This window comes from Pteropus vampyrus, unplaced genomic scaffold (assembly GCF_000151845.1).
Source record: "Pteropus vampyrus isolate Shadow unplaced genomic scaffold, Pvam_2.0 Scaffold49, whole genome shotgun sequence".
NCBI lineage: Eukaryota > Metazoa > Chordata > Mammalia > Chiroptera > Pteropodidae > Pteropus > Pteropus vampyrus.
In genome coordinates, this window is record NW_011888830.1 from 6,264,740 (window position 1) to 6,290,716 (window position 25,977).

At 44.1% G+C, this 25,977-nt stretch overlaps 1 protein-coding gene across 1 annotated transcript in view; it reads left to right on the plus strand.

Annotated features, from left to right (window-relative positions):
• Positions 1-25,977, plus strand: part of SFMBT2 (Scm like with four mbt domains 2) — a 168,521-nt gene that overhangs the window by 96,319 nt on the left and 46,225 nt on the right. The window contains exons 5-8 of the mRNA XM_011359659.2: positions 1,143-1,244; positions 6,160-6,307; positions 16,359-16,441; positions 21,757-21,883. Of these exons, the coding sequence (XP_011357961.1) occupies positions 1,143-1,244; positions 6,160-6,307; positions 16,359-16,441; positions 21,757-21,883 (460 nt within the window). The remainder of the gene's footprint in view (positions 1-1,142; positions 1,245-6,159; positions 6,308-16,358; positions 16,442-21,756; positions 21,884-25,977) is intronic.

A 25,977-nucleotide genomic window follows, 5' to 3' on the forward strand; every position in this document is an offset into this window, starting at 1 on the left:
CAACACTTACCGTGCATCTGTTTGCAGACTGCCGTGGCGACCTGTGACGTGAGCGGTCCTCGTGGTTCTGCAGGCGGTTGTGTTGTGTCCCCTCCCCCGTAAAGCGGTGGCGTGCTGGAGAATTCTCTAGGCAGTTCCTCTTTGGTGTCGTGTAACACACCGACCTCATCGCCCCGCTTTTGAGTGGGGAGCAGGCACAGCCCGGTGGCCGCTGTGCGATCCTCAGAACTGGATGTAGGATGGCGTCGTTGAATTAATTAAAAATCCACTGTACAGAGAAAGGAAAGTCATAGCTCCCCGGGTATTTTTGTGCTTCTCACCCAACTGATGTATCTAGAGATGGCGAGACTGATTTGTAGGGGCAAGCCTCGAATCTCTTTCTTTACCCAACACTACTCTTTATACAGACCGTGACCTCCAGTTCAGCAAGATAAATCCTGGTGTCCAGAGTCCAGCCAGCTCCACCTGTTGCTGTACAGCTGAAGTGGATATTGACGTTCTTTTTCGTGAGAAGGCAGGACAGCTCCATCTCACACACATAAGGTTGTTGTGAGCTGGTTATGAAGCTGCCAGACTATTAGACACGGGCATTGCTTATCTTCATTGAGCAGGAGTCGGGTTCTGACTGTCTGCAGGGCTGTTTTGGACCCTTGCTTGCACACATCTCCAAGACCATTGGCTAGCCACCAACAACCGATAAGCTGTGTGTCCTCAGAATCAGGAGGCAGGGACACGCTATACCCCCATGAGGTACTAGCTGAAGCCCTGTGAAGTAACTCCAGTGGCACGAGGCCACATTTCCTGAAGATGTTGCTGCTGTGTTTTTGATGACGGATCGCCTCTGTAACTGCTGTGCCATAGCACCTAGGAAGATCAAAGCAAAGCATTGTGAATTTTTGGCTTTGTGTAAATTTAAGCATGGCCACAAAGGCTGTTTCCTCTCTCCTGGAAAAGCAATTTAACTTGCAGAAAATAATTAAATCCGCAGTATCTTGCAATAATTAGAAATTTGAAACAGGGAGGGTTAATTCTTTGAATCCGATTTCAGTTGCCCAGTAAAATGTTCAAGGACAGCATCCAGACAGTTATCGAGCTGATTTGCAATACCAGCGCGTTCAGTATTTGTATCTGTTTCCCTGCAGGATCATGCAGATTTGCGAAGCCATTTCTTCACAGTTGGGATGAAGCTCGAAACAGTGAACTTGAGCGAGCCCTTTTCTATCTGTCCTGCATCAGTGACCAAGGTGAGTTTCTCTCCCTCACACTTTACCTCAGCCCCCAGACTGGATCTGATAAGCCTTTCTACTGAAATATGCTCGCACAGGATATGCCACGACGCCAAGTAAACTTAAGGCAGATGGCCTTCTCTCCCATCCAGTACTGTCTGAAGCTCTCTCTCTGTCGCTGGTAGTGTGGGGGAGGCTAATCAGATGTCTCCTCTTGGACCGGATGGGTGAATTTCACTTTTCTTCTGATGGTACAGAACGTAGGCACTCAGGTTCATACGTGAGGTCCAGACCCACGACTATGAGTTTACGGCAGTGAACTTGCTGCTTCTGCACTTTCTGATTGTTATTATGACCTATCGATACTTTGGAGCCACCTGGAAATGGTGAAAAGCAGATTCCCATCGCCACGAGTCAGCATTTCTACTGTGTTTTCATCATCTGCTTTCGTCGGCTAAAGGAAGGGATGCTTCTGAGATCCGCAGCTATAAAACGAAATGGCTTTTTCACATAAAGGCATTTTTATTATGGTCTGTTTAGGCTTTTAAGGTTAAAATTTTCCCATCTCCATCAAGGAAATCTCAATGAAGTCACCAGTGGTAAGATCTACAGTGCGGGTTTCTACCTTAAGTATCTCTTTAAGTGGTGGGAGAAACCAGCAGACTTAGCACACTCAGCCAACGATCCATTTTAGTTGATGGCCTTTGGTGCATCTCGTGGGGGAATTTAATCGAAGATTCCAAAAGTCAGCTCCGTAGATTCAAACTCCGGTCTCATGGGTGCCAGCTGAAGCAATGTTTAATGTTTTAATTCTTTGGTGGCAGAATGTTTCATTCTAAAGAAACAGCTTTGCGGATAAATCCCAACCAGCTTTGCTAATTACTATGTGAATAGATTACTTGTATTCTAAGAACCTTAGTTTTTACATTTATACAGTAGGTGTTACACTATCTGCTTCGTGTCATTGAGAAAAGTGGAGAATCACATTATTAGGTGCCTGCTTGGCACAAGTAAATGCTCAGTGAAATATTAACTGCTTTCACCCAAACCTTGGTCCCACTGCTTCGGCCCCACAGGCCTCTCGTGACCCAGGGGACTTGTCCAGTCATCTTACCCATGTTACTGGGGAAATGTAAGCAGAACTGAACCTGGAGTTCGTGTCTTACAAACTGCCGTGGTAAAGAGAATGCCCACTTGGCCAGTTCTTGCGAGGGCCACCCTCCAACCTGAATGAAAGCCCAGTGAACCCTTCGACAGCTTTATTTCCAACATAACCACGGAAGAGAAAATGGAAGCGTGTCATTTTTTCTTTGAAGCCATGCACATTGCCGCGTTTTCCGTGAGCTCGCTGTGCATACGTAACTTTGGATGTGAAAACACTGTTTGTGTGAAGAGGATGGTCAGGGTGGACCTTAGCGGATTGTCACTGTGGTCGTTTGGGAGTGTCGGTCATTTTTAAGCTCAAAGGAATGCTTTCCTGATTCAGCAGGATATCTCTGATTTCACATTTATTGTCATCTTTCCCTTGCTTTTCTGTTTTGGAAACATTTACCAGCTGTGCTGATCAGACTGCATTTGGTTTCTGTGGAGAAACAGTCTCTCTGAAATTCTGTGATCCAAGTATCTGAAAATCTGTGATCCAAGAGGAAGAGAGAGGAATTTGTATTTTGATTCCGAAGTATTTGAAAAACTTGATTGTTTATCTGCTGTGGGCTTTTGTGTTTCCTTATCGTAGGCGGCTTGCAGAAAGGACTACTTTGTGCATTTTTTCCTGAGAGTCTTGATCGATGAAGCACTTTTTCCAAAGAAATAGTCACACATAATTAATATGAAGAAATCAATTGGGCCTATTTATTCTCCTCTCCTTATTGCAAGAATAGATTTGACCTTGGAAGTAAAACAAAGAAGTTTTTTTAATGGCACGTCACATGGCAGAGTGTCTCAGCTGTATTTGGGGTATGATCAGACGTGTTCCTAATTCTACTGTCACACCCCTGGGGTACCCCACAAGCAAGTTGTAGCAGGACTTTTCAAACAGAGGACAATGACTTGAAATGTATGACACCCAGAGACATTGTTAGAATATGACCCTTTTGGATGTCACAGATTGATCTCCGAATTTTTATTCAATTCAATTTTCTTCTTTTCTGAAAGAGACTGGATTTGTTAATGCAGTGACGCATGTTTTAAAATTCCTGGAGTTGTGTTTTGTTTTTTTTTTAATTTATGATTTGGTAAAATTTGAGGAACACCGGTGACAGTGTATTACAGAATATGGTAAATGGCTGTGATAATGAATTTTTTTTTCTTTTTGAAATGCTTTTTTCTTTAATGGACATAAATTATTTTTATAACTGTTAATTTATTTAAAGAACAACTACGTATGAGAAAAAACATTGACTTATGCTTTGAATGATAAGCTTGGGGTTGGAATGCATGCTCTCAAGTTCATACACCATCCGTTAAAAACCTTTTTATTTGAAATGGCCTTTGGGGTTCTTCATTGTATATTCTGGTTGTTGCACATTGGTACAAAACTAAAGAGTGATATTTTCTTGAAACCTGACCAGAATTCCCCTTTGTTCAGGCGGCGGGTGATACAGTGTTGCCAGCTGCTCATTTATCTGGATATATATTGCCTTGTCTTCATTCTAAGAGGCTAGAATGTCAACCTCACCAGGAATTTATTTAAAAAAAAAAAAAAAGCCAAACAGGTACAGATGTGCTTAGTCACATGTGTATGCTTTCAAATAATTGTAATCTATAATATTAGAATGTTAGATGCTAATTATCAGTACTTTCAGCCCGAATGTCTTTGTCACGTTGGGTAGACTTCCAGTGGCAGTAGTTTGGTTTTCCCAATAAATGATTTTCTCTCTGCAAAAGTCTTGTTGGGGCGGGGCTGGGGAGGATATTTTCTCTGATTTTTAAGATACACTTTCATTTGCATTTTTCTTACTCTTTGCACCAAAGGTAAAATACTTAAGTCATTCTTCTCCTATGTACCTCTCCTCTTATCGGCCATGTGGCATGGACTTGGATGAACACTTCCCCGGCTGGTTCAAGACTCATCTGTGTGTAATAAAGTACCAGAATATTCTTAACGGAAAAGATATTTATAATGAAACATTGGAAAATGCTTTAGAATATTCTATTTGAGACTATAATACACTGTGCTATTATTGCTTATCACAACGAAAATTTCATTTTTATTTTCCTTGGCTTTTTTCTTGATGGTACAACTGTGGAAGAAAAAAAAAAACAGGACGTTAAAGCAAACGGTGGAAGAGTGTGTAGCAGATCCAGTATGGAAGGACCGCTCTTCAGCAGGACAGGGCGGTTATGTGTTTGGTGTTCAAGAGCAGAGTCGTTGACGGGCGTTGGCGGTGACAGTGCCGTCTATGCTTGTGAAGCACATCGCGTCGTTCAGAGCAGAGGACACGGGCATGGGGAGGCTCGGGTTCCGTTTCTGCTTCTGCTGGCTCTGGGCTGCACGTCTTGGCCACGTCGGGGAACTGCTCTAGGCATCGGTTCGAGAACCGTGGTTTCTGGACCGGGTGGGCCAGTGTTTCTGAGCCGCTTGAGAACGTGGGCCCCGAAGGATTTGAAGGAACTGATTTTGCTTTCCTTTGAAGTAATAAGGAGGCGAATAGCGCTTGTTCCGTGTTAGATGTGGGGGAGGGAGGGGGCTGATAGGGTGCTGGTGTGTAGGAGGGAAAAGCGATTTTCAGTAGGGACTGTCAGGCAGAGACCCCCCTGGGAAGGTGAAGTCTGATCCTTTGCTCCTTAAAGTCTATTTTCAAAGGCAAAACTCAGCGGTAGAATTCTGCCTATTTACGTATTCACATACAAATGAACAAGAGTGAGTTTACTCTCCTGCTTAGCTTTGAAACTGATTGCTTCCAGAGAATATTTTGTAAAGGGAGGAGCCAGGAATTCCAGCTTGGGGAGCATGTCGGGGGTTTCCTAGGAGTTGAGAAAGTGCTCTTTATTCCCTGGCCTGCTTCACATACTTGGTTCTTTAAATCCATCATGCCGCTCACTCTTGGGATCTGCCTGATTTTTGCGGCCCGCTCTTCCCAGCAGCAGCCCCGTTCCTGTTTCTTCGTGGACTGCTTTTTTTGTTAGAGTCAGTGGATGACGGTCCAGTTCCTGCGTGCAGAGAGTTTCCTCTGCATTGTGGGAACACCTTGATGAGTAACGAAGAGGCCACTGTCCTCAAAGGATGTAGGATCCGTTGGAAGAGAAAGACGTGGTATCAGTCCACGGGAACAAATCAGAATTTTCAGGACGGAGACACAAGCCTGACGCTTCGGGGGGACAGAGCGGGAGCCCTTTCCTCCAGCCGAGTGGCTGGGAAAGCAGGCTAGCAGCACCGACTTTCGGGATGCATGTTGGAAAACACACTGCGATTGGACAGACTCGCAGCGGCGTGGGTGCCGGACTGTGAGGACGCAGCGTAAGGGCCAGCGTGACTTCTGTCCTCGTGGGCTGCAGGGTGGGGCATCGCCGTGCCAGGCCTCGGTGGTTCCTGAACGACCTGGTGTGAGGACGTGGGTCCCCGCCATGGACGCAGAAGCACCCGTGTGGCCTTTCCGTGCCCACCGTGGCTTTCCCCTGGGCTGCCGTCTGTCTGTCTGTCCTCATCAGTTTGGCCTTCTATCAGCCGTGACTATCGGGTGACCTTCCATTCTCTATCTCCTATATATTCTACTTACTCGTTTACTTTTCATTATTATGACCACAGTGATCATCTCTGACTTTTTAACAACTGGACCGATTTAGTGATATTCATCAAACTGCCAGTTTGCGGTCAAACCGTTTTTGATGAAGTAACATTTATTGTGTGTGGAAACTGTGCCAGTATTTCACGTTAGCCTTGTACGTGATCCCGAGGAATTAACTCGTGGCTCTATTTTTTTTTTTCTTTCAGGTTTTTAACAATCATTTTTTTCAAGTGACTATTGACGACCTGAGACGAGAACCTAGCAAACTCTCAATGCTCTGCCACGCGGATTCCTTGGGGATTTTGCCCGTGCAATGGTGCCTTAAAAACGGAGTCAATCTCACGCCTCCCAAAGGTTTGTGTCCTGTGGAAATTCGCAGGGTTTGGGTGACTCGGGAGGGTGTCGTGTTGTCACCGAAGTGACACCTTTGTTGATCGGGGAAGTTTACGTTGTAACCCATGTAGAAGCAGTGAGAAAATAGTGCGTTTGTTTCGTGGTTAGCTCGATGCAGGAGTCTGTTACAGCATCCTTGGTGAGGCAGGTAGTCTAGAACTTCTCGGTCCTTCCTGTGAGGCATGGCTCCCCGTCTGGGATTGTGTGGTTGGCGTCTGTGCTGTTAGTGACAGAGGGCACTGTGTCACTAAGTGGGTGAGGTTAAAGACTTCAGAGTGTCTATGAGCTGGCTTGAAAAATGCCATAAAATGCCGAGGAAGGCATCCTTCACGTTTTAATTTCCGATAAATCATTTTTTTTTTTTCAAATTTTCCCCAGAGCCCAGTCTCTCCCAGATAGCCGACTAACTGATGCTATAATACATTAAAATAATTAAATTGGGAACCAGGTTGCACTAACATAATTTTCTGTTGGGATCCACGAACCATGCTGTAAGTTTAGTAGCAGAATAAACCTTTCAGGTCCAAGGTTTATTCAGGGAAGAAAGCAGCAAAATGAAAGAAGAGAGGATGGGGAAGAAATACAGAGACCAAGAGAAGAGAAAATTGGAAGAGATTAGAAAAATAAACTGCTGGGGGCATGTTGACAGGTAACCACGAGTAAGGCAGGGGTTTCGTGCTCACCTTTGCAACTCACCAGCTCCTGGTTCACTTGCGGCGTTAACCGTATTGAGAGATAATTGATCCCGCGGGCTTGGTTCCAGCGTCCCCGGTGACTGTCGCATACCACGTGCCACCTTTCATAGCGCCGTGCTAGGTGACCTGTGACCGGGCTGCCCTGATAGACCTTCAGCGTGTATCCTCGCTTTTCCCCCGTGTGCATCGGGATCACGGAGGAGACGCTGTCGAGTGTGAGCTGATGCTTCACTTCGAGGTTCCGTGGTGACGCAACGCGGCCCAATTAGAACGTGAGGCCGTTCGTGCCGTTCTAAGTGCCACGCTCACTTAGTCCTCACCACGAGGATTGCCCTGTGAGGAAACCTGGTCACGGAGGGTTCACATGACCCGCCCAAAGCCACAGGTGGAGTGAGTCACAGGGCGGGGCGGGGTGGGGGGTGGTTCTGGTCCAGTGTAGTGAGGTTTTTGTTTTCCCCTTAGTTCTCACAAATGACTCTGGCCAAGCCACGGTGTTTCCACGTTCAGGACCGTCCAAGGGGTCCCCTGTGCTCTCCTACCTGTACCCCGCAGCATCAGAGAGATGACCAGAGTCTCAGTATCCTTCCCCTCCCTCGCAATGACTGTGCGGGTTTTATGTTATAAACAATCTCTGGGTAGAAGGTAAGAGGGGAAGTCTTCTCCCGTCGTGAAATTTCAGCGACAGGACCCTTGTGGAGTTCGAAAGCCTCTCGAGCCGCGTCTCTTTCCTGGTGACTCTCTAATCAAACCCTGTGTGTGGATGGGTTCCATGTCCTGGAAGAAGGACTTTTTCTAGATGTCTAAAATGCTGCCTGCTTGGGCTTTGTAAATTTCTCGTGAGTGATAGGATCTTTTTAAGAATTAACAAAAATAATGGAGGATTTCCTCACATAGTGGAAAAGAAGGAAGAATATTAACACATGCATTTCGGCTGCTTGGTTATTTTATTGTGGCAGAGGTTTCATGTTTGCCAGTACTTTTAGAATTTTTAAATTCATTTCCTGTGAACTGTAACTGTTAAAGGTAGTTTTCAGAAAAGAGATTGTCGACATAGCTTGAATATTGATTAGGAAAATGCGTGTGCCTCTTCGGGTAATTGCACTTCACGATATTAAGAAAATTGTTTTACATTAATGTATCGAACTCTTACACATGCAATGAAATGACTGTACAAATATATTTAGACATGTTTTTCTATCTTACGCTTTCTCTTACTTACTATTTAGCCTCAATTATCATTTCTTTTCTACCACTCAAGTCTTTGTGACATTTAGTGACATGAAATTGTCTTCGGGCAATCTTCCAAACTATCCTTTCCCTTACTGAAATGAAGCTTAACTTTTGCAAATTGACACACACACACAAAGGAAAAGGTTTTCGTGGATATTATATTTTAGATGGAGAATATTGAGTAATAGTGGTTATACCTTCCAATAGGAGAATCTCAGTGATAATGTTTTTTTTTTTTTTTCTTTTTAACACTTAACGCATTCGGGAAGTGATGGCTATCATACATCAAGGTGTCGGCGGCAATCTCTGGGGATTGGGTTTTGGCTGGGGACTCTTGTCTTCAAAATAGTAGAGCTTTAAACCAGTAAGACGAAGATGAGCCACTTACAGAAATAATTCCGAATATGAACTGCTTGTTCCCACTGAAGGAAACATGAAGACTCTTACGCAAACTCGTTATAATAAGAGAGATGCCAGTTAAAACTCATGTTAAGGTGGCATGCATGTATTAGGCGAGGTAGAAATTCAAAAGGGAAAGAGAAGTTTTGATGCGAGCTTGGAGGATTCTAGACTTGCTTGGGAGAGTACAGGTAGGTACAACTATCTTTGAGGCATTTGGGCACGTTCTACTAAAATTGTAAATGCATTTTACCCACTGACCCAACCAACGGTTCCGCTTCTGGAAGCTTCTCCTAAAGCTATACTGTACAGGTAATATGCATAACAGTTTGTGGGGGTTTTTTTTGTTTGTTTTTTTTTGCAGCATGAGGTATAGTAATGAAAGACTGGAAAAATTTCAAAGCCTCTCTGTATGAGACTGATTAAATAGATTTTGAAAATTCATATAATCAAAACTAAGCAGTTGTTAAAAAAAATGAGGAACATCTGTGTACCGATATGACGTCTTTTTGGCAAAAAAGAGGTAAATAAGAATATCTGCTTGCGTTTGCGCATATTTCTGTAAAGAAGCTCTGAAAGGAGACATCAGAAACAAATGAAAACAATAACTTCTTTATGGGTGCAGGGTAGAAGTGAGACTTTTAACAGAATATTTCTCAAAACTTTCTATTTTTTTAATCTACAGTAATATAGTCTCTCTTCAAAAATAAACACATATTATTAAAGGCAGAGGACTTTTATCACTGAAAGAGATCTTAAAGATACCTCATCAACTCCGATCACTTTCTGTAGGGGGCAAGGAAAGCTCGGTTATGCTAAATAACTTCTCAAGTCGTGAGGCAGAAGTTGGCATAAAACCCCGGTCTGAAGATCCTGAATCTAGCGCTTTTTCCGCATAACCAAACTCACACTCACCCCCCGTTCTCTCACTGGCTGGTGTCCTCATAAAGCCGTCCTCCTCGGGGATTTTGTGGCCTCTTGGTGGCTTGATGCTGGGCTAGCTGGTGTCAGAGGACCATTGCATCCCCATGACTGAAATGGTCAGTCTGTCATAGGCTTTGGAGAATTTCACTTCTCGGGTATAATTTTCCAAGTGTTTGCACATCGCGCAAAGTCACGGCTTTATTTATTGAGCTCCCTTATCATTTCGTGAAAGTCGAGTGTATTCGTTTTTGTAATTAAAACGAATGAAAGTTCAGAGGTGGTGATGGTGGTGATCCCTTAATGGTGATTTAATGGTTTTCCTTCGAGGTAATTTGTTACAGGTCTTACGTGTCACACCAGGGCCGGGCATCGTGCTGTAGAATTTTTTCAAACACCGTTCTTTGTTTTATTAATGTACGGAAGTATATACTTTTTTTTTTAATAAAAAAGCCTGTTGTTTTTAACTTAAATCCTGAGCTTTATAGAGAGCGTACGTAGCATATCACACATGCTGAGGAATGTTTAGATGTTTTCTTACGTGTCTCTTTTCCACGAGGGTGTTATACTGTTTAGATTTCCATCAGAACTGTAAAACGTTGCTTACAATTACAGCGTGTTGCTTAAGAGGAAAATGATAGCCCATTCATTCTCCAGTCGGTGGGAACCAGCTGATGAAACAAAAGACATCTCCTTGGTACAGGAGAGCTGCAGAAAAATAGGTCCATCCTGACATTGTTTTAACTCCATTTCGATTTTTTTTTTAAAGTCTGTCCCCAGACCCTAGAAACAAATAGTCTAAGCTAGAATGGATAGAAATTTTTCAGTGCCCAAGAGCAAGTAAGCCAAGGACAGAACCTTGGAGATGTTGCTTCGTTTCCTTAATCGTGGTAAACAACGATTCAATATTGTAGGCACCGTAAGTAATAACCAAATAAGTAAATAAACCACCTAAGTCGAAATGTGTACAGGTTATCAACCATGGCTTGCTATTTTTAAATTATTTTGTTGACCTCTTTGGCATGTAGCATCCGAGATTAGCCACAGAATTAGTGGAGAGAACCTCCCACTCAGGGGTCTCTGTAACAACGGGTCAGCCTTCCAATTGCTGTTGAAAAACGTGTGAGCGCAGGCGGAAGTACGTCGCTTACTTCAGCTCTTCGTCCCTACTAGCTGGTCATCCGGATCGACTCAGAAACTCTGAACACGATTTAGAAAGCAAAAGTGTGGTTTAATCGTTATCAAGATGCACAGTAGTAGCGAGCTCTAATTGGTGTTCTCTCTTCCGAGAGAAAAACCTCAGACATTGTCTGGTGACCTCCGTCCATTCTGTACTGTGTCACGTTTCCGACCTCCCAAAGGGGGCAGAGAAGAAGCACAGGCTCGTGGATCTGCTGCCTCGATTGAACACGTGCTAATATTTTGCCACATTTGGTTCAGATCTTTAAACAACGCAGTAAAGCTTTGCGGTTGTAATCGAGGACCGAGTCATCCTCGGCTCTCTTTCTCACGCCCCGTGTCTGGACCATCAGCGAGTCCCGTCGCCGTTGTCAGGGCCTGACCACGCCACCGCACGGGCCCCGGCCCGCGTCTGCTTTCAGCCCCGCCTGGCGAACTGCAGTCAGACCGACGGTGTTCGCATGTGAACCGCACGTAGCCCTCCCCTGCCCGGGCTGCCCCGGACCGTCCCACCTCACCCCGTGGCCAAGCCCAGGTCATGACAGCCGCCTGCAGTGCCCACCAGTTCTCTGTCTGGCCTCACGTCCTAAGATGTACCCCAGGCAGCCCCACCTGGAGCATGGCACACGCCTCTTCCTTAGGACCCTGGCACTCACTGTCCCCTTCCTCAGGCTTGACCCCAGCGTCGCTTTTGGAGGTGGGCTTTCTCGGCCGCCCTATTTAATGCCAGTCGCAAATCGCCACCCTCAGTGGCTTTATCTGCTTCCCTGCATGGCTTTTCTCCACTTTTATCTTTTGTAAAATCTTTGGTCTTTTTTCAAATCCATCTCCACCAAAACGAACAACCCACGAGAGCGGGCATTTTTGTCTTGTTCTCTGCGCGTCCCCCGGTAACTAGAACGGTGTGGTCTTGGTAAATATTTGCTGAGCACTGAAAGAATTTGTCCTGCCCTGTCCTGCCCCTGTCCTATCCCCCTCCTCCTCTCTCCCATGATCCTTTATGCCCATCTTCCCTCTTTGATGGTGTTTCATGTTATGTTGAAGCATTAAACTGGAACACAGTCAAAATCCATCTTTCCTCTTGTGATTTGTTTACACGCCTTCAGAAACGCTTCCTGCCGATGTTCGTCTGTGCTGTCTTTTACAGTCTCGCAGTTTTGTTTTTTCACTTTTTGCTTTCATCTATTTGGAGCTAATTTTTTTCATGGCACGAGGAAAGAAAACAATTTCGTTTTTTTGCTTGAATCGAATTGGGTTTTCAAATTCACCAGTTTGTCTCAGTATCATCAGTTGAGTCGTCTGCCGTGTCCTCTCTGATTTGTAGTGTCACCGCTGGCGTGTCTATCAAGCCCCTTCGTGGATGTGAACCGTATCCCGTTCTTAGTTACTCGGCTTCGTTGATCTGTTTGTCCATCCCTGCCCAAATACCTCGCTTTTAAAAATTGATTTTAATTTATATTAAGTCTCGATGTCTGTTAAGGGAAACTCTCCGCCTTGCCTTCCTTTCCAAAGCCATCTTGGTTATTTTTGTGCATGAGTTTTAGAATCGATTTGTACAGCTCTTAAAAATGACCCATTGGATTTTAATTGCCATTGCATTGGATTTATAGGTTAGTTTAGAAAAGTGGACGTTTTATTACGTTATCTTTTTCCGACTGGCAATTTTCTGCTAGCATTTTGCTTTTTGTCCCTCTGTCTGGCACACCCCTGCCCCAGATGGCCACATGGCTCGCTTCCTCAACAATTCTACATTTCGACTTTTCGCTGAGGCCTTCGTCTTCCATGAAGCCCCGCCTCTCCGCCACTTTCTCTCTGTAGCCCTCGTGGTCATCTGACTTCGTATTTGAGAATTATCTGTCTGCTTTCACTGAGCTCTGTGAAAAGGGTCTTTGCTGGTTTCGTCGTTCACATCTGTATCCCCAGCATTAGAACCATGCCCGGCCTATAGCATGCACCTACTAAATATTTCTAAATGAGTGAACGTGTGCCTGAACAAATGGCTGGGTTGGAGACTAAACACCTTCCTAAAGATTATGACACGTGTTGCCAAATTGGCACCTGTAATGGTTTTTCGAGATACACGTAGACCAGAACCGCATAAAAGTATGTTCCCAACAGCCTTTATAGTGGCGGACTCATCCTGTTGTTTTTCATTTTGCCAGTCAGCTAGATGGCAAACATGATATTCTTTTGCTGATTTTATTCTTTATTAAGACTGCAAATTTTTTTTTTTTCATATCCACCCATCATAGAAGAGCAGCTCTCACTCTTCGGGTCTCTTTTGTTAGAGAGGGTTTTTGTTTGTTTGTTTGTTTTTTTAACCCTTTTCCTCCCCTTCATCCCAAGTCCCCGGCAAGGGCCCTGAGGCCACCACGATTGTCTCAGGGTTATCGGGAGTCACTTCCTGGTACTGAGGCCTAACTTCCTGTAGCGATGGTATGATCTGATTCTGTTAGCACACTAGGAGCGGGAGGACAGCTATGGGGAGGCAGTCATGGTGTCTTCCATGGACTGAATTGACACTCGATTGATTGACCCATCCCTAGACTATCTTTTCAACTAGAGCAAAGATGCTATGCTTTCAAATAATTCTTATTATTGAAATAATTCATGATCATTGGTGACCACTTAGAAAATGCCAAGAGGTAGAAGAAAAAAGTATCCAGGAGTTCCACTAGCTAGATAATTATTTTGATATTTACCGTTAAGTTTTTCTTACATTGCCTCTGGCCTTTTTCGTTGCATATTTTTAATATAAATTTTATAATTCTGTATATGCTTGTACCAATCTTTTCATCTAAAACTGTAGCAATCATTATTCATGGCTTTTTTTTTAAACAAACATTATCGTATACATTAAACAAACATTTCTGTACAGTTTCATGCCTGCATAACTTTTCATGGATTAGATAAATTTCATACTATTTCTTACATTTGGATGTAAAGTCCCCGTTGCCCCATCACCAGTATTATCAGTAAAAATGCCATCGTATCTTCACATATAATGCTTTTTCACTTTTTAGAGTTCTTATGGGATACATTCCCAGAAATGAAATCGTGTCAGAGTTCATGAACATTGTTACTGCCAAATTGTTTTTCCGAAGAGCCGTGAACTTGCACCGCCAACTGCAGTGTTTGCAAGCGGAGCTGTTTTATGTCAGTTCATTTGTGTCACATGGAAACGGGTCATCGACCTGTCCCCCCTTTGGATCTGTAACAGTTGGAACTTCAGAATAAATACTAATAAAATCTTAAGTCAACTCTGGTGGTGGCAGTTCAGCAGCCTCCTATAGCAGCTTGTTGCAAATTTTAACGGCCCAAAGGCTTTCCAGTTCCTTTTATTTTCTTGTCTCCTCTGTTATTTTCCTCCCGCTTAGGTTTAAAACATGTTTTTTTTTTTGTTTGTTTTTCGTTTTTCTCCCTCCTGGCTGCAGTTAAGCCTTAGTACTTCTTGTTCTGTCTTTGTTGATTAATGAGTATAATTGACCCCTGCTGTCTCTATTATACAAGCCATAGCAATTTGTTTTTATGTAGCAGTTATTTTCTGAGCTGTCACAAAACTGCCTTACAAAGAGAGCTCATTATCAGCCTGAAGGAAAAAGAATTTTAAGTGATGAAGTGAATAAAGGTCCCCAAGAGAAGGAAGAAGAAGAGAATTCTAGGTTGTTCAAATATTCAGGGAAATGAGAGCATTCTAGGGCCAAGATAATTCATTGTTGCTTACGTACCCAGCAAGACTTAGTTATCTCTTGAAAGTATTAGATTAAAAATGGCTCTTCGTGGAGAGCCTTGAAGACTGGATCCAGAGCAGCGAATGTTGATTCAGGAAACCGAGGAGCCTGACATTTTGTGGAGTGGCTCGAAGCCCATTGGAGGTTGGGGGTTATGAGCGTGGTTACAGAAAACCCAGCTAAATGTCAATCAGGGCAGTCGAGGTGACTTCTAAGTTGAAAAGTTTTATCTGAACAGGTATTGACCATGAAAAATACCTAGATTTCATGTCTATCAAAACATACTTTACTATCCATTTATATCAGTTTTTCCCCCCAATTTTCCCCTTCCCCCATGACTTTGGTGAGATTTCCTCACTCACAAAATCAACGAAGGGAGTGGCAGAGGTCCAGGGAAGAGATACGCATCTGAGAATTTGATCCAAAAGTTTCAGAGCACTGCCTTCAAAGTGGAGGCTTATGTTAATTGTACAGAAACTCGCATTACTTTGTTTTTGTTTTGCTTTTGAATATTTAGAAGAAAGGTGGTTTGATCCCTTCCAGAAGCCTCTGATGCAAGAGCATTTGGCTGGAGGAACGGCTCTGGGGCAAGTGGCCGGGGCATGGCGGGTGGCAGATGTGCAGAACCTGTTCAGAACTAGCTAGAAAGAGTACACAGCGTCTCGAAACCCTGAGACTTTTTGCCTCCTTGTTGGAGAGAAATGAGAGATTGTCAGTCAGTGTAGAATGACGGGGATGTCTTCTAAGGAAGGAGGTCCCAGTGCCGTGATGGTCAGCAGGGCGTGGGAGGCTCAGGGTCCATTCCAGGCCAGAGGAGGACAGCTGCCTTTCCCATTAAGCCCCCATCTTTATAAACATTGGGTGAGGTCAGCCTCCTTAATGAAAAGAATACTGTTTTGTACTTGTGGGTACATTTGAAGGTAGGAGGCATCTGGCACCTTTTCTTTAATAAAGAATGGGGTGAAGGGTTAAAGAAATACAAATTAGTAGTTGATAGATTGTCACGGGGATGGGAAGCACGGGAGAGGGAACGCAGTCAGCATTAATACGTTGGCTAGATGGAGGGCCAGGGGAGGGAGGGAGCAATTGGGGGGATCGTTTTATGAACTGTATAGATGTCTAACCAATGTACTACATACTTGAAACTAATTAAAATAAATAAATTAAAGAAAGAAAGAAAGAAAAGAATTTCGGTAGTCACCCTGCAACCGTGGGATTCAGTAACCAAAGTCCCCATGTTAAGCGAATTTGCAGGTGTGAATTTCTGACAATATGGGGGAGGGGAGAGATCCCCCTGATTTCTTTTGCATCAAAAATATACTTAAACTGCTTATAGATTTATTTTACACACACTTAAACCAATAAAGAGAGAACACTAAACGAAGTGTAGAGTATCATTTCTTTAATCCTAACAAAATGTATAGTATCTGTTAATCCTAATTGATACCGTCTTTGTCATTTCCCGTGCCATCCCGTGTTCACAGGAAATGCAGATACTCATAAAGAGGTATTTTCCTATCTAGGTCAGGCCACACGCCCAGCGCCTTTCTTATTTTATGGTTTAGAACTGCTTTTTCTCACCCTCTCCCGTGTCTTCTCGTGGTGGTCATGATGGACATATATGGTATAACTGCAGTCCCCTGCCCCCGTCCCAAAATGAAATGAATCAAGAAAGGGGGGGAAAAAAGTGTTTCATTCGACCCTCATGAAATCTGATGTGCTCTCAGACTTAAGGAAGAGCTTCATCTTTCGGGGGCCTACCCTTGCACCCCTTATGAGTGACACACCGTAAAGCTGCTCATTGGTCTGAGAACTCGCTTGATTAAGGCTGTTGTGTTGGTGTTTTGTCCTGCACAGGCTACCCTGGTCCGGACTTTGACTGGGCAGATTATCACAAGCAGCATGGAACAGAAGAAGCACCTCCCTTCTGCTTCAAAAACGTAAGAAGCTCGTTTCTCGCCATTCCTCTTGTCATAGATGTTGCTGGCCATGAGTGTTATCAGTCGCTTTCCATTTCTTGAGCAAGATGAGAGTGCTGTGTACCGGGGGGGTCTTGAAACCCTTGTAGTTTTTGAAAAGTCCTCCTCGCAGCTTGTGTATTAGGATAATACTGGACCATAGTAGCAAATCGACTGCTAAGTGTATAGCGGCTCAAACATGATATAGGTTTATTTGTTCCTGTCCTCACCTGAGTCTGGTGAGCAGGTAGGAAAAGAGATCCAGGGAAGACGGCGCTGGTTCTAAGCACTCTGGCTGTGTTGACACGTACTCCTCCACTCCCCTCCCGCTGGCGAGGATTGTCACTTAGCTGCACCGGGCCGCATGTGAGGCTAGGATGTGCCCAGCTATGATTTCATACTGTGGAAGAAGGAGGACAAACTGGTGACCAGCTAGCCACCTGTGTCACCGTTAGTAGGCACTTGCTATGGAGTGTGAAATTGATAAGCCTATTGATAGAGGATTCTCTCTTCCTAAGGAATATGACATTATTATTATTTTTTTGTCTTGGATTACTTTAGTAGGATGCTGGTCCAACGATTTTGTCCTTGGCTCATTTTAAGCCCCTACCTTGTTCAAATAGAGCATATTGGCATAATCATAGGATTTTTGTGACACATGAAACCAGTGTGTGTGTGTTCATACATGTGTGTACTTGCCTTGTAAGGTTGGTTGTATTAAGCGGTTTATAAATTATTCATTTAAACTTCATCGACCCGTGGAACTCTGAAAGGAGACATGAATTAGTGTCTCCGTTTTAAGAATGAGACATGAATGTATAGCCCGGTGTGTCACACATGCATTCAGTGACGAAAGTTAATGCCTTATGATAAGAAAAGCGACAGCCCTCGGCTGGGGAACTGCAGATCCTGCGGTGCTGAGCGCTCCCGAGTCAGGGTCTTGTTTTCCGGCCACGGGCTCCTTCTGCTGACCCGTCGCCACTTCACCCATCAGTTGTGCTATGGGGCTAATAAATCATGAGGACGGAGGACTGAGAGGTGGAAGGTGTTGGCTCAACAGAGAGATGCTCAGCCAAGTCAAAGACGGATCGTAGAGAATGGAGCAGGTCGATTACCGTTTCAACTTGTACCCTGAGTACAGAAACGAGTCAGGGCTCCTTGGATGGTTAAACGGACTTTCTGCTTGGATGACGTGGCCTCTGCACAAAGATCATTCTCCTCGCTTTGAAGTTCAGGTGTATGAAGGGGACAGCTGTGTCACCGTTCCTCCGCGAGGATCACAGCCGGTTCGCGCTCAAGGCTTACGAAGTCCAGGCCAATGTTATTCGACTTCTTACCATGCTGATGTCACTTGTGGCAGAAGCTTCTGTCCTTTAGGATCATGGAGACGCCTCATCACATCCCCAAACCTCTTCGGCTTTGAGCCTTCCACTTGACAAGAGCACAAAAATCCGTCCCTGATTCTTTAGCTTTGGGAAGAAAATCCTCACATCTCCCCCAGTTCTGTTTTTAAGGAGTTGCTTCTTCTGTGATAACACAGTTCCACCAAGGCTCCTTTTCATCCGTCCTCTGCTCCCATTCAGCCAGCTGTCGTCCACACAGATTTTAATAGTGGAGCAAGTAGCCACGTCGCTGGGTGGCCTCTGAGCTCCCAGGATGTAGGTGCCCAGAATAATTTCTTGCAGTAAATATGCTGGTGTATTCGTTAGGATACAAATACACACACCTACCCCCCTTGTTCCTGGCTCCCCATTTATTTAATCGACAGGATTGTCATCTGCCCGTTGGTGTATGCATTGTATTACTGGCACCTCGCAGAATTTTGTTAGCTTGTTAAGAGTGTTCTTTAATGGGTTGCTTATTGCGGATGCGTTTTTTAATCACACGTCTCGCGTGTACCAGAGGAGAGGTTGTGTGGGAGTGGGTGCGTGGCCAACATGTCCCTGAGGATGCTCACCAATCAGAAGCCGCTCTGACATGGATGGACACAGCCACATACTGCACTGATCCTCTCATAGAGAGCAGCGAGAAACTCTGGACGGAATAAAAAAAAAACAGCTACCTCAGGGATGTGGAGAATGAGCAAAAGCAGGCAGTTTCCGGAAGGGAATAGCTGTTCAGAAGACAGGAGAAGCATGGGGGGCGGGGTCGTCCCAACGTTTTCAGACTCGTGGCCCGAGGTCAGTCACAGCTGACGACATACGGGATGACTCGAACAGCAGTATAAAATGTACAATTTTCCTGGCCCGATGAACCCAATAACAGAATCTGGGGAGCCACAGCTACTGAGAATTGAAGGCAGTTCTAGGGCAGGCAGCCAGGAGGAGGAGCCAGAAATTCTGGGTATAAACGCTGCCTAAAACTTTGGCCGATCCCTGAACCATGTATTGGCCAGGCAAACTCCCAGCAGCCTGGTTTCTAAGGATGAAAGAAAAGAACTGAGATTTAAGCTGCTTCTCAAGAGACAGAGTCCAACCAAGTTCATTGCTTTCTCGAACAGAAAAATCAACGCTTCTGGGAGGAATATAACATAACCCAGAGTTTCCATGACATAACATTTAAAACATCCGGAATTCAATCCAAAATTGCTCAACACATGAAGAAATAGGAAAATCTGACTCATTCTCAGTGGAAAAGATAATCAGCTGAGACCAAACCCGACGTGATCCAGATGTTGGTGTGAGCAGGCAAGTATTTTAAAGCCGCTGTTATAACTAAGCTCCACGGTGGAAAGAGCTGGCTCCCAAGTGTGGTCCTTAGGCCAACAGCTTCAGCATCACCTGGTAACTAGTTGGAAATACAGAATCTCTGGCCTCAACTCAAATCAACTGAGTCCCAGACTTTGGGGTGTGGCCCAGCTGTCTGTGTTTTTAAAAGACTATCGAGGTGATTCTGGTATACCCTAAAGTTTGAGAAGCGTCGACGTAAAGGAAGATATTCTCATAATGAATGCAAGGATAGGAAGTACCAGAACAAAAGTAGAAAGTATAAAAAAGAGACATTCTAAAACTGAAAAATAGAGTATCTGAAATGAGCAAATTCATTGGAAAGGCTCACTAGCAGGATAGAGATGCTAGAGGTGAGAGTTCATGACCTTGAAGATAGAAATGATCCTATGTGAAGGACAGAGAGAAAAAAAGATGGGCAGGTAGTTTGGGTAAAGATGAAGAGAATTTCAGGGACATTATCATATGTAACTGGAGACCCAGAAGAAATGGCCACAGAAACTATGGAAGAAAAAAAAATAACGGCCCCAAATTTACCAAAGTCACTGAAAGATCTTACATTTACAGATTCAGGTGTCTCAGTGAACCCCAAGGAGCATAAATACGAAGAAACCCAACGTAGTTCAGTTGTTGATAACCAACTATAAAGAGAAAAATTTTGAAAATATCCAGAGAAAAATGCTGCGTTTTAAAAAGAAGGACAACAATCTGAACGACGGCAAACTTCTCATCGGGAAGAACGGGGACCAAAAGACAGCAAACCGACTTCCTTCGAGTACCAAAAGAAAGAGAAGAGACTGTGATTCTGTGTCCAGTAAAAATATACTTCAAGAGTGAAGCTAAAAACAGACCCTTAACCAAAGAAAACAAAGAAAAAATGCTCAACATTGTCAGTCATAGGGAAAACGAGTTAAAACCATCATGAGAGACCATTAGACCTACCTATGGGAATGGCTAAAATTTGAAACACTGGCAACATCAAGTGTTGGTGATGATGTTTAGCAACTGGAACTCCATATGCTGCTGATGGGAACGCAAAATGATATATTGGAAAATCATCTGGCAGGTTTTTGTTTGTTTGTTTTTTTTTTAAAGAAAAAACCTACATTTACCATATGGTACAGCAATCTTATTTCTAAAGAAGTGAAAACAATGTTATAGGCTGCGTTATGTCCTTCCAAAATTCACGTGTTGCAGTCCTAACCCCCAGGACCTCAAATGTGACTGTATTTGGAGTTAGCCTTTAAAGAGGCGATTAAGGTAAACGAGGCAATGTGGGTGGGCCCTAATCCAGTATGACTGGAGTCTTTATAAGGAGAGGAAATATTAAAACACAAGCATGGACGAAAGACACATGGTGACACAGAGGAGATGGCCATCTACAAGTCAGAGAGATTGACCTCAGGGGACATCAACCCGGCTGACACCCTGATCTCAGACTTCCAGCCTCCAGGACTGTGAGACAATAAAATTCTGTTGTTTAAGGTGTCTGGTCTGTGCTATTTTGCTATGGCAGCCGGGGCCGACTGAGATTCTTATGTTCGCACAAAAACTTGTGCTTGAATGTTGATAGCAACATTATTTACAATCCCCCCAAACTGGAAGCGACTCAGATGTCCTTCAAATGGGTGGATCGTCTGTGAGACCTCCGCTTAAGGACTCGGGGTGGAATAGAATGAACGACTGATTCGTGCAGTAGCACGGATGACTCTCACGCATTTTGCTAGTGAAAGAAGCCAGACTCAGAGGCTTCAGAGCACATGACTCCATTTATGGGACATTATGGAAGAGGCGGAGTTATAGGAGCAGAAAAGAGATCAGTGGCCCAGGAATTGGGAGCCTGGGAGGAGCTGGTTACTGAATGAATGGCCAGTGTGAGCATGTTTTGGAGGCGAAGGGGCTGTTTTGTGTCTCGGTCATGATGGTGGCCATTTGACTGTCTGCACTCACCTCACAGCCCTGCCCACGTCGAACAGCGCTCCAGAAAGAGGGAATTTTCCTACGCATAAATTTTTAAAAAGCGAACTTAGAAAATAGATAAAAAGACATAAAGAAGCAAAAAGCACCAAGGCAAAATAAAGGCCATTTCAGGTAACAGAAGACTGTGGGAATCCATCACTAGCACAACTGCACTTAAAGAAACGGCGAAGGACATTCTTCAGGGTGAAGGAGGTTGAAGCCAGGTGAGGACCCGTCAGATACGCCCAGGTCTGATGTCAGAGAGGAATATAGGGAAGTAGAAATGGGATTTGTAGCTCAGAGATTCTTTCTGTAGGAATAAGGATGCGAATGGGAAGGGGAAGAGAGAACATATTCATCCTCTCGCTCATTGAACACGTGTTATTAGGCGCCTACTGTGTGCGTGCAGAGTTCTAACTTCTGGTGTGGTTCTTTTCCTCGTGAGTGGCGGGAAAGACAGACAAGCGAACGAGCCCGGTCGTCTTATGAATAATGGCCGTGTGCGTGCCCGCGTGCGTGCGTGCGCTTTGCCGCTGCATCAGCCGGCCGGCCGAGTTGCCGCTCGCTGTCTTGCTGTGATGCATCCTGCTCAGTGTCACTTCTCTCTTTCAGACGTCATTCAGTCGGGGTTTCACAAAGAACATGAAACTGGAAGCCGTGAACCCCAGGAATCCAGGAGAACTCTGCGTGGCCTCTGTCGTCAGCGTGAAGGGGAGGCTGATGTGGCTTCGCCTGGAAGGTACGTCGTCAGTCATTCTGGAGAATCGAGGGTCCGTTCAGAAATGGTGCGGTGCAGACGACGCCAGCACTTCTCAGAAGTGCCCCTTTTGTGTCCCTTTTATTCAAACAGATCTTCAATTATTCAGTGTTCTTAAATAAGTGAAACTAATCAAATACAAATTTGTTCAGAGGCTTTCATCTTAACTAATAATTTCATGAAATGAGATGCTGGCGTGATAATTATGTTTGGAACATGGTGGTCTTTTCACATCTATGATTATAAAAGCTAATGTCACAATTAAATTAATACGAGTCACTAATACTGGTATTTGAGGTCTTGGTTATTATGAGGATTGAATTATATATTTGCATATTTTTAATGTGGATAATACCCTTGACTTTGATTTCTTCCGTGGATGTTTAGTTTTTCCTCAACATAGTAATTGGTGATGACTTTCTCCCCAAACAGATAATAAACAGGATTTTAGGTTTGTTTGTTGAATGGTGTTTAAACCGTTTTTAACAGCTACGTTTTATTTACAATTGTACAAATAATTCCCAGAACGATGTCCTTTGTCAAGAAAACCCTGATCAGATTTTAGAATTAAAATAGAAAACTATATTTTCTACATACATTTACATATTCATATCTTCAGTGAGAATTAAAATTAATTTAATCGCTAAAGTTTTCCCATCTTTTTTAATTTAAAATTCTTTGGGATTTTTTTTTTTGTTTGCTTGTTTGTTTTTCAGTTTCATACTACTCAGTCGTTATTTCAGATATATGTGGAAAAACAGTATGATCGCGATATGAATAATAAAACGTGACCTTTCCTGGTCTGTATGTTAAATCTTATAACATGCTCATACCGCCATTGGAATAGAAGTTTGGAAGGCCATAGAATCGCTGCTAATACCTTCATCCCTATTTCTGCAGTAAGCAAGTCTAAAAAGCATTCAAAGTTTTTAGGGAGGCCTACCATCTCATCGACATGATCCCTCCAGAGAGTGGGGAGGGAAGGGAGCAGTGACTTTATGAAGAATGTCATTAGGTGCCACGAATTCCCAGAAAATAGCTTAAAACGTGACAGTGGCTTCGGAATTTCAGTTGGAAATAAGAGGGAATTCTCAAAAACTTGATTGCTTAGTGGGTTTTCAAGTAGAGTGGACTGTAGTCAGAATTCCCCCACGTGTAGACACAGGCAGAGCGGTGGTGATATTTCTGCAGCTCCAGAGATAGAACGTGACCTTATTTTTATTACTGCATGGAAAGTTGGGTCAACTGCTCTTGGGGAAACAGGAGACCTTCTGGGGTTTCGAACCCCCAACTTGGACTTGCTACCTAATATCCCGCTAAGCCATATTATGAGATTGGAGTCTCGTTTGCGTTATTAATTTGGAAACAAAAAACGGTGCAGTTCAAAGCCCGTGTTGCGTCATTATCATTTAACACGTTATGGTTGAAATTCTTTGGCAGTCATAATTTATTTAGCAGTCTGTGCTTCCAGAGCGTTTCACAGCTGCTAATTACCTAACACAGACAGCAGCGGGAGAATCCTGAGTTTTAGATGGAGAAACCAGCCAGGCCATTAACGTATGTCTGAGGTTGACTTTCACTGCCGTTGACATCTTTGTTGCTTAATTCTGCAGACCCCGCAGCTTCCCAAGTCTTAAAAAGAGTGATGAGCGACATTTAGTGTAACAATTTGGACACTGTTTTCTCCTCATTGCTGTTTTTCTTTGGATATACGTTTCGGGTTTTACAGCGGTGACACGTAAGTCAGTTCGTGGCAGCTCTTTCTCTTACTCTCCAGGGTGCTTTCATCCTGGAGTAATGAAAATTAGCATTAGGAAGCCGATCAGAAAGTAAATTGGGGGCGGCCAGAGGAGAGAAGGGTTGCGGGGCTGGGAGACGGGGGTGAAGGGTTAAAGAAGGACACATTAGTAGTCGCTAGAGGGTCACAGGGATGGGGAGCACGGCACTGGGAATGCAGTCAGCATTAGTGTCATGGCTAGGCGGAGAGCCAGAGGAGAGACAGAACAATTAGGGGGATTGTTTTATAAACTATGTAAATGCCTAACCAATGTCCTTTATACTTGAAACTAACAAAATAAAGTTTTTTAGAAAAGAAACACACACAAAAACAACAACAACAAAACAAAATGACCCCCCCCCCACCGAAAAAGAAAATAAATTGTCCATTTTTCGGTCCTTACATATTTAAAGAAAAAAATTTAAACATTCAGTTGAATATCATCTACCTGGAATGAATCGGTCAAAAATATGCATTTGTGAAATCAAAGTAAGTAAAATTCCATTCGATTTCCTTGAATTTGCTTGAATTTTGTTGTTGTTGTTTTTGTTTTCGTTTTGGTTTTTGGCCCTTAATGAGCATTTGCCTTTTAAGATGACAGCAAGCTTACCGACAATTATTTCTCATTATTTCACAGTTTTATGTACATAGAATTTTCTTTCCTCTGTCCTGAGGACAAAGTGTTATAGCTTCACCATGGTCACTCTGTGGCTGTTAAAATATTTTTATGATGATGGCACTTCTGATTATAGACCATTTATTTGACACTTGAAATTTATAAAGTACTTCCTGACAATTTATAGGTTATTTTTGTGCATTAAATTGATTTGAATTGTTTTCAACAATGGCTAATTGACGACTTTTAGGTCATTAAAATGATCCTTTTAATGTAACATTTACCTCCTCCTGAAGTCACATAGTTCTTTTAAGTGTCTATAAAGGAGCTGATGTTGAAGAGGGAGCAATGAATAAGATAGACGAGGTTAGCGTAACATTATTTTAGGTGCATATTTGGAACGAATTTCAAGCTCTCACAGGCCGCCGACAGCGAGCACGGGCAGTCGACGGTGACACGGCTTTGTGTTTTGGAAAGGACGTCGTTGCCTTCTCGTGCGGTGTATTCCGTTCGAGGCAGTCACAGCTACGGTTCTGAGTAGTGTCCATCTAATATACATCACCTTCAGTTTTAAGACCTCCGGCATTGCAGACACACACACACACACGCACACACTCACTCACACTGGCTCACACGCTGGCTGGCACCTCTGTCTGCGATTCTCACAATCCGAGTCACCTCACGTCCACGTCAGGTCATTTTCTTAGGGGACAGATAGGGTATGGGTGTTCCATTCCTTTTGTGTCATAAATGGTATTATGACCAGCAGGCTTCCTTTCTGCTCTAAGTTACTCAGACAGCAACTTTTGTAGAGATCTTTAGAACGTGAGCACCAAAACCTCGTTTTGAAATTGGGAGCGCCATGGTGAACGGACACAGACAGGCGGGGTCTCGGTGAGTTCCCTGTGGATGTAGGGACAGAAGGATGGCCTGTGGGGTTCGTTACCCTGGGCGCAGTTCCACTTAGTGACACCTGCTGCATGAATTTCCCTCTGTGCATCTGTGCTCGGTATGGCTTTGGACAGCAGCTTTTTCGACTCCAGGAATTGCATCTCCTCCCCGTGAACTTCACACTCCATACTGACAAGCACAGAACGTGCAGGGTCCAGCACACGTGTGGTCCCTGGTTTCCGCAGATGGCAGCCATCGTGGGCCACACGCGGACTCTCTAAGTCTGTGCCTCAGGTGGAGTTTCAGCGTAGGTGTTTCAACACGAGGTGCAGTGACAGCTCGAGGAAGGGTATGATCTCTCCTTTTCCAAACTCTTAGGAAGTGCGTACACCTAGACTTGTCCAGTGCCAGTTTCTGATTTATCTGTGATTTTCTCTCAGCCTCATGGCGACGGTGCGGTAGACCTTGGCACATGGTCCTCTGCTGGCTTCCTATTCTCCACTTGCTTTACGTGTCAGACGTCCCTTCCTGTTGGAACGCAGCACAGTGCCTCGCAGGACACGTCCCTGACCAGGCCAGGCTCACGGGGACCACAGTCTCACCCATACCCCCTGCTACTGTAGTGTCCTTATCTCGCTTACAACTATGCCGCTCGGAGTGACGGCTTCTACATCTGTCACGTGCACGTTCACGTAATCCTGTATTTTGCCCTCGTCTGCTCCCTGTTCGCAGCTTCTGCCCGGTGCTGCCCACACTTAAGTTGCCCTGCTTTCTCTTTTCTAGAGGGAAAAC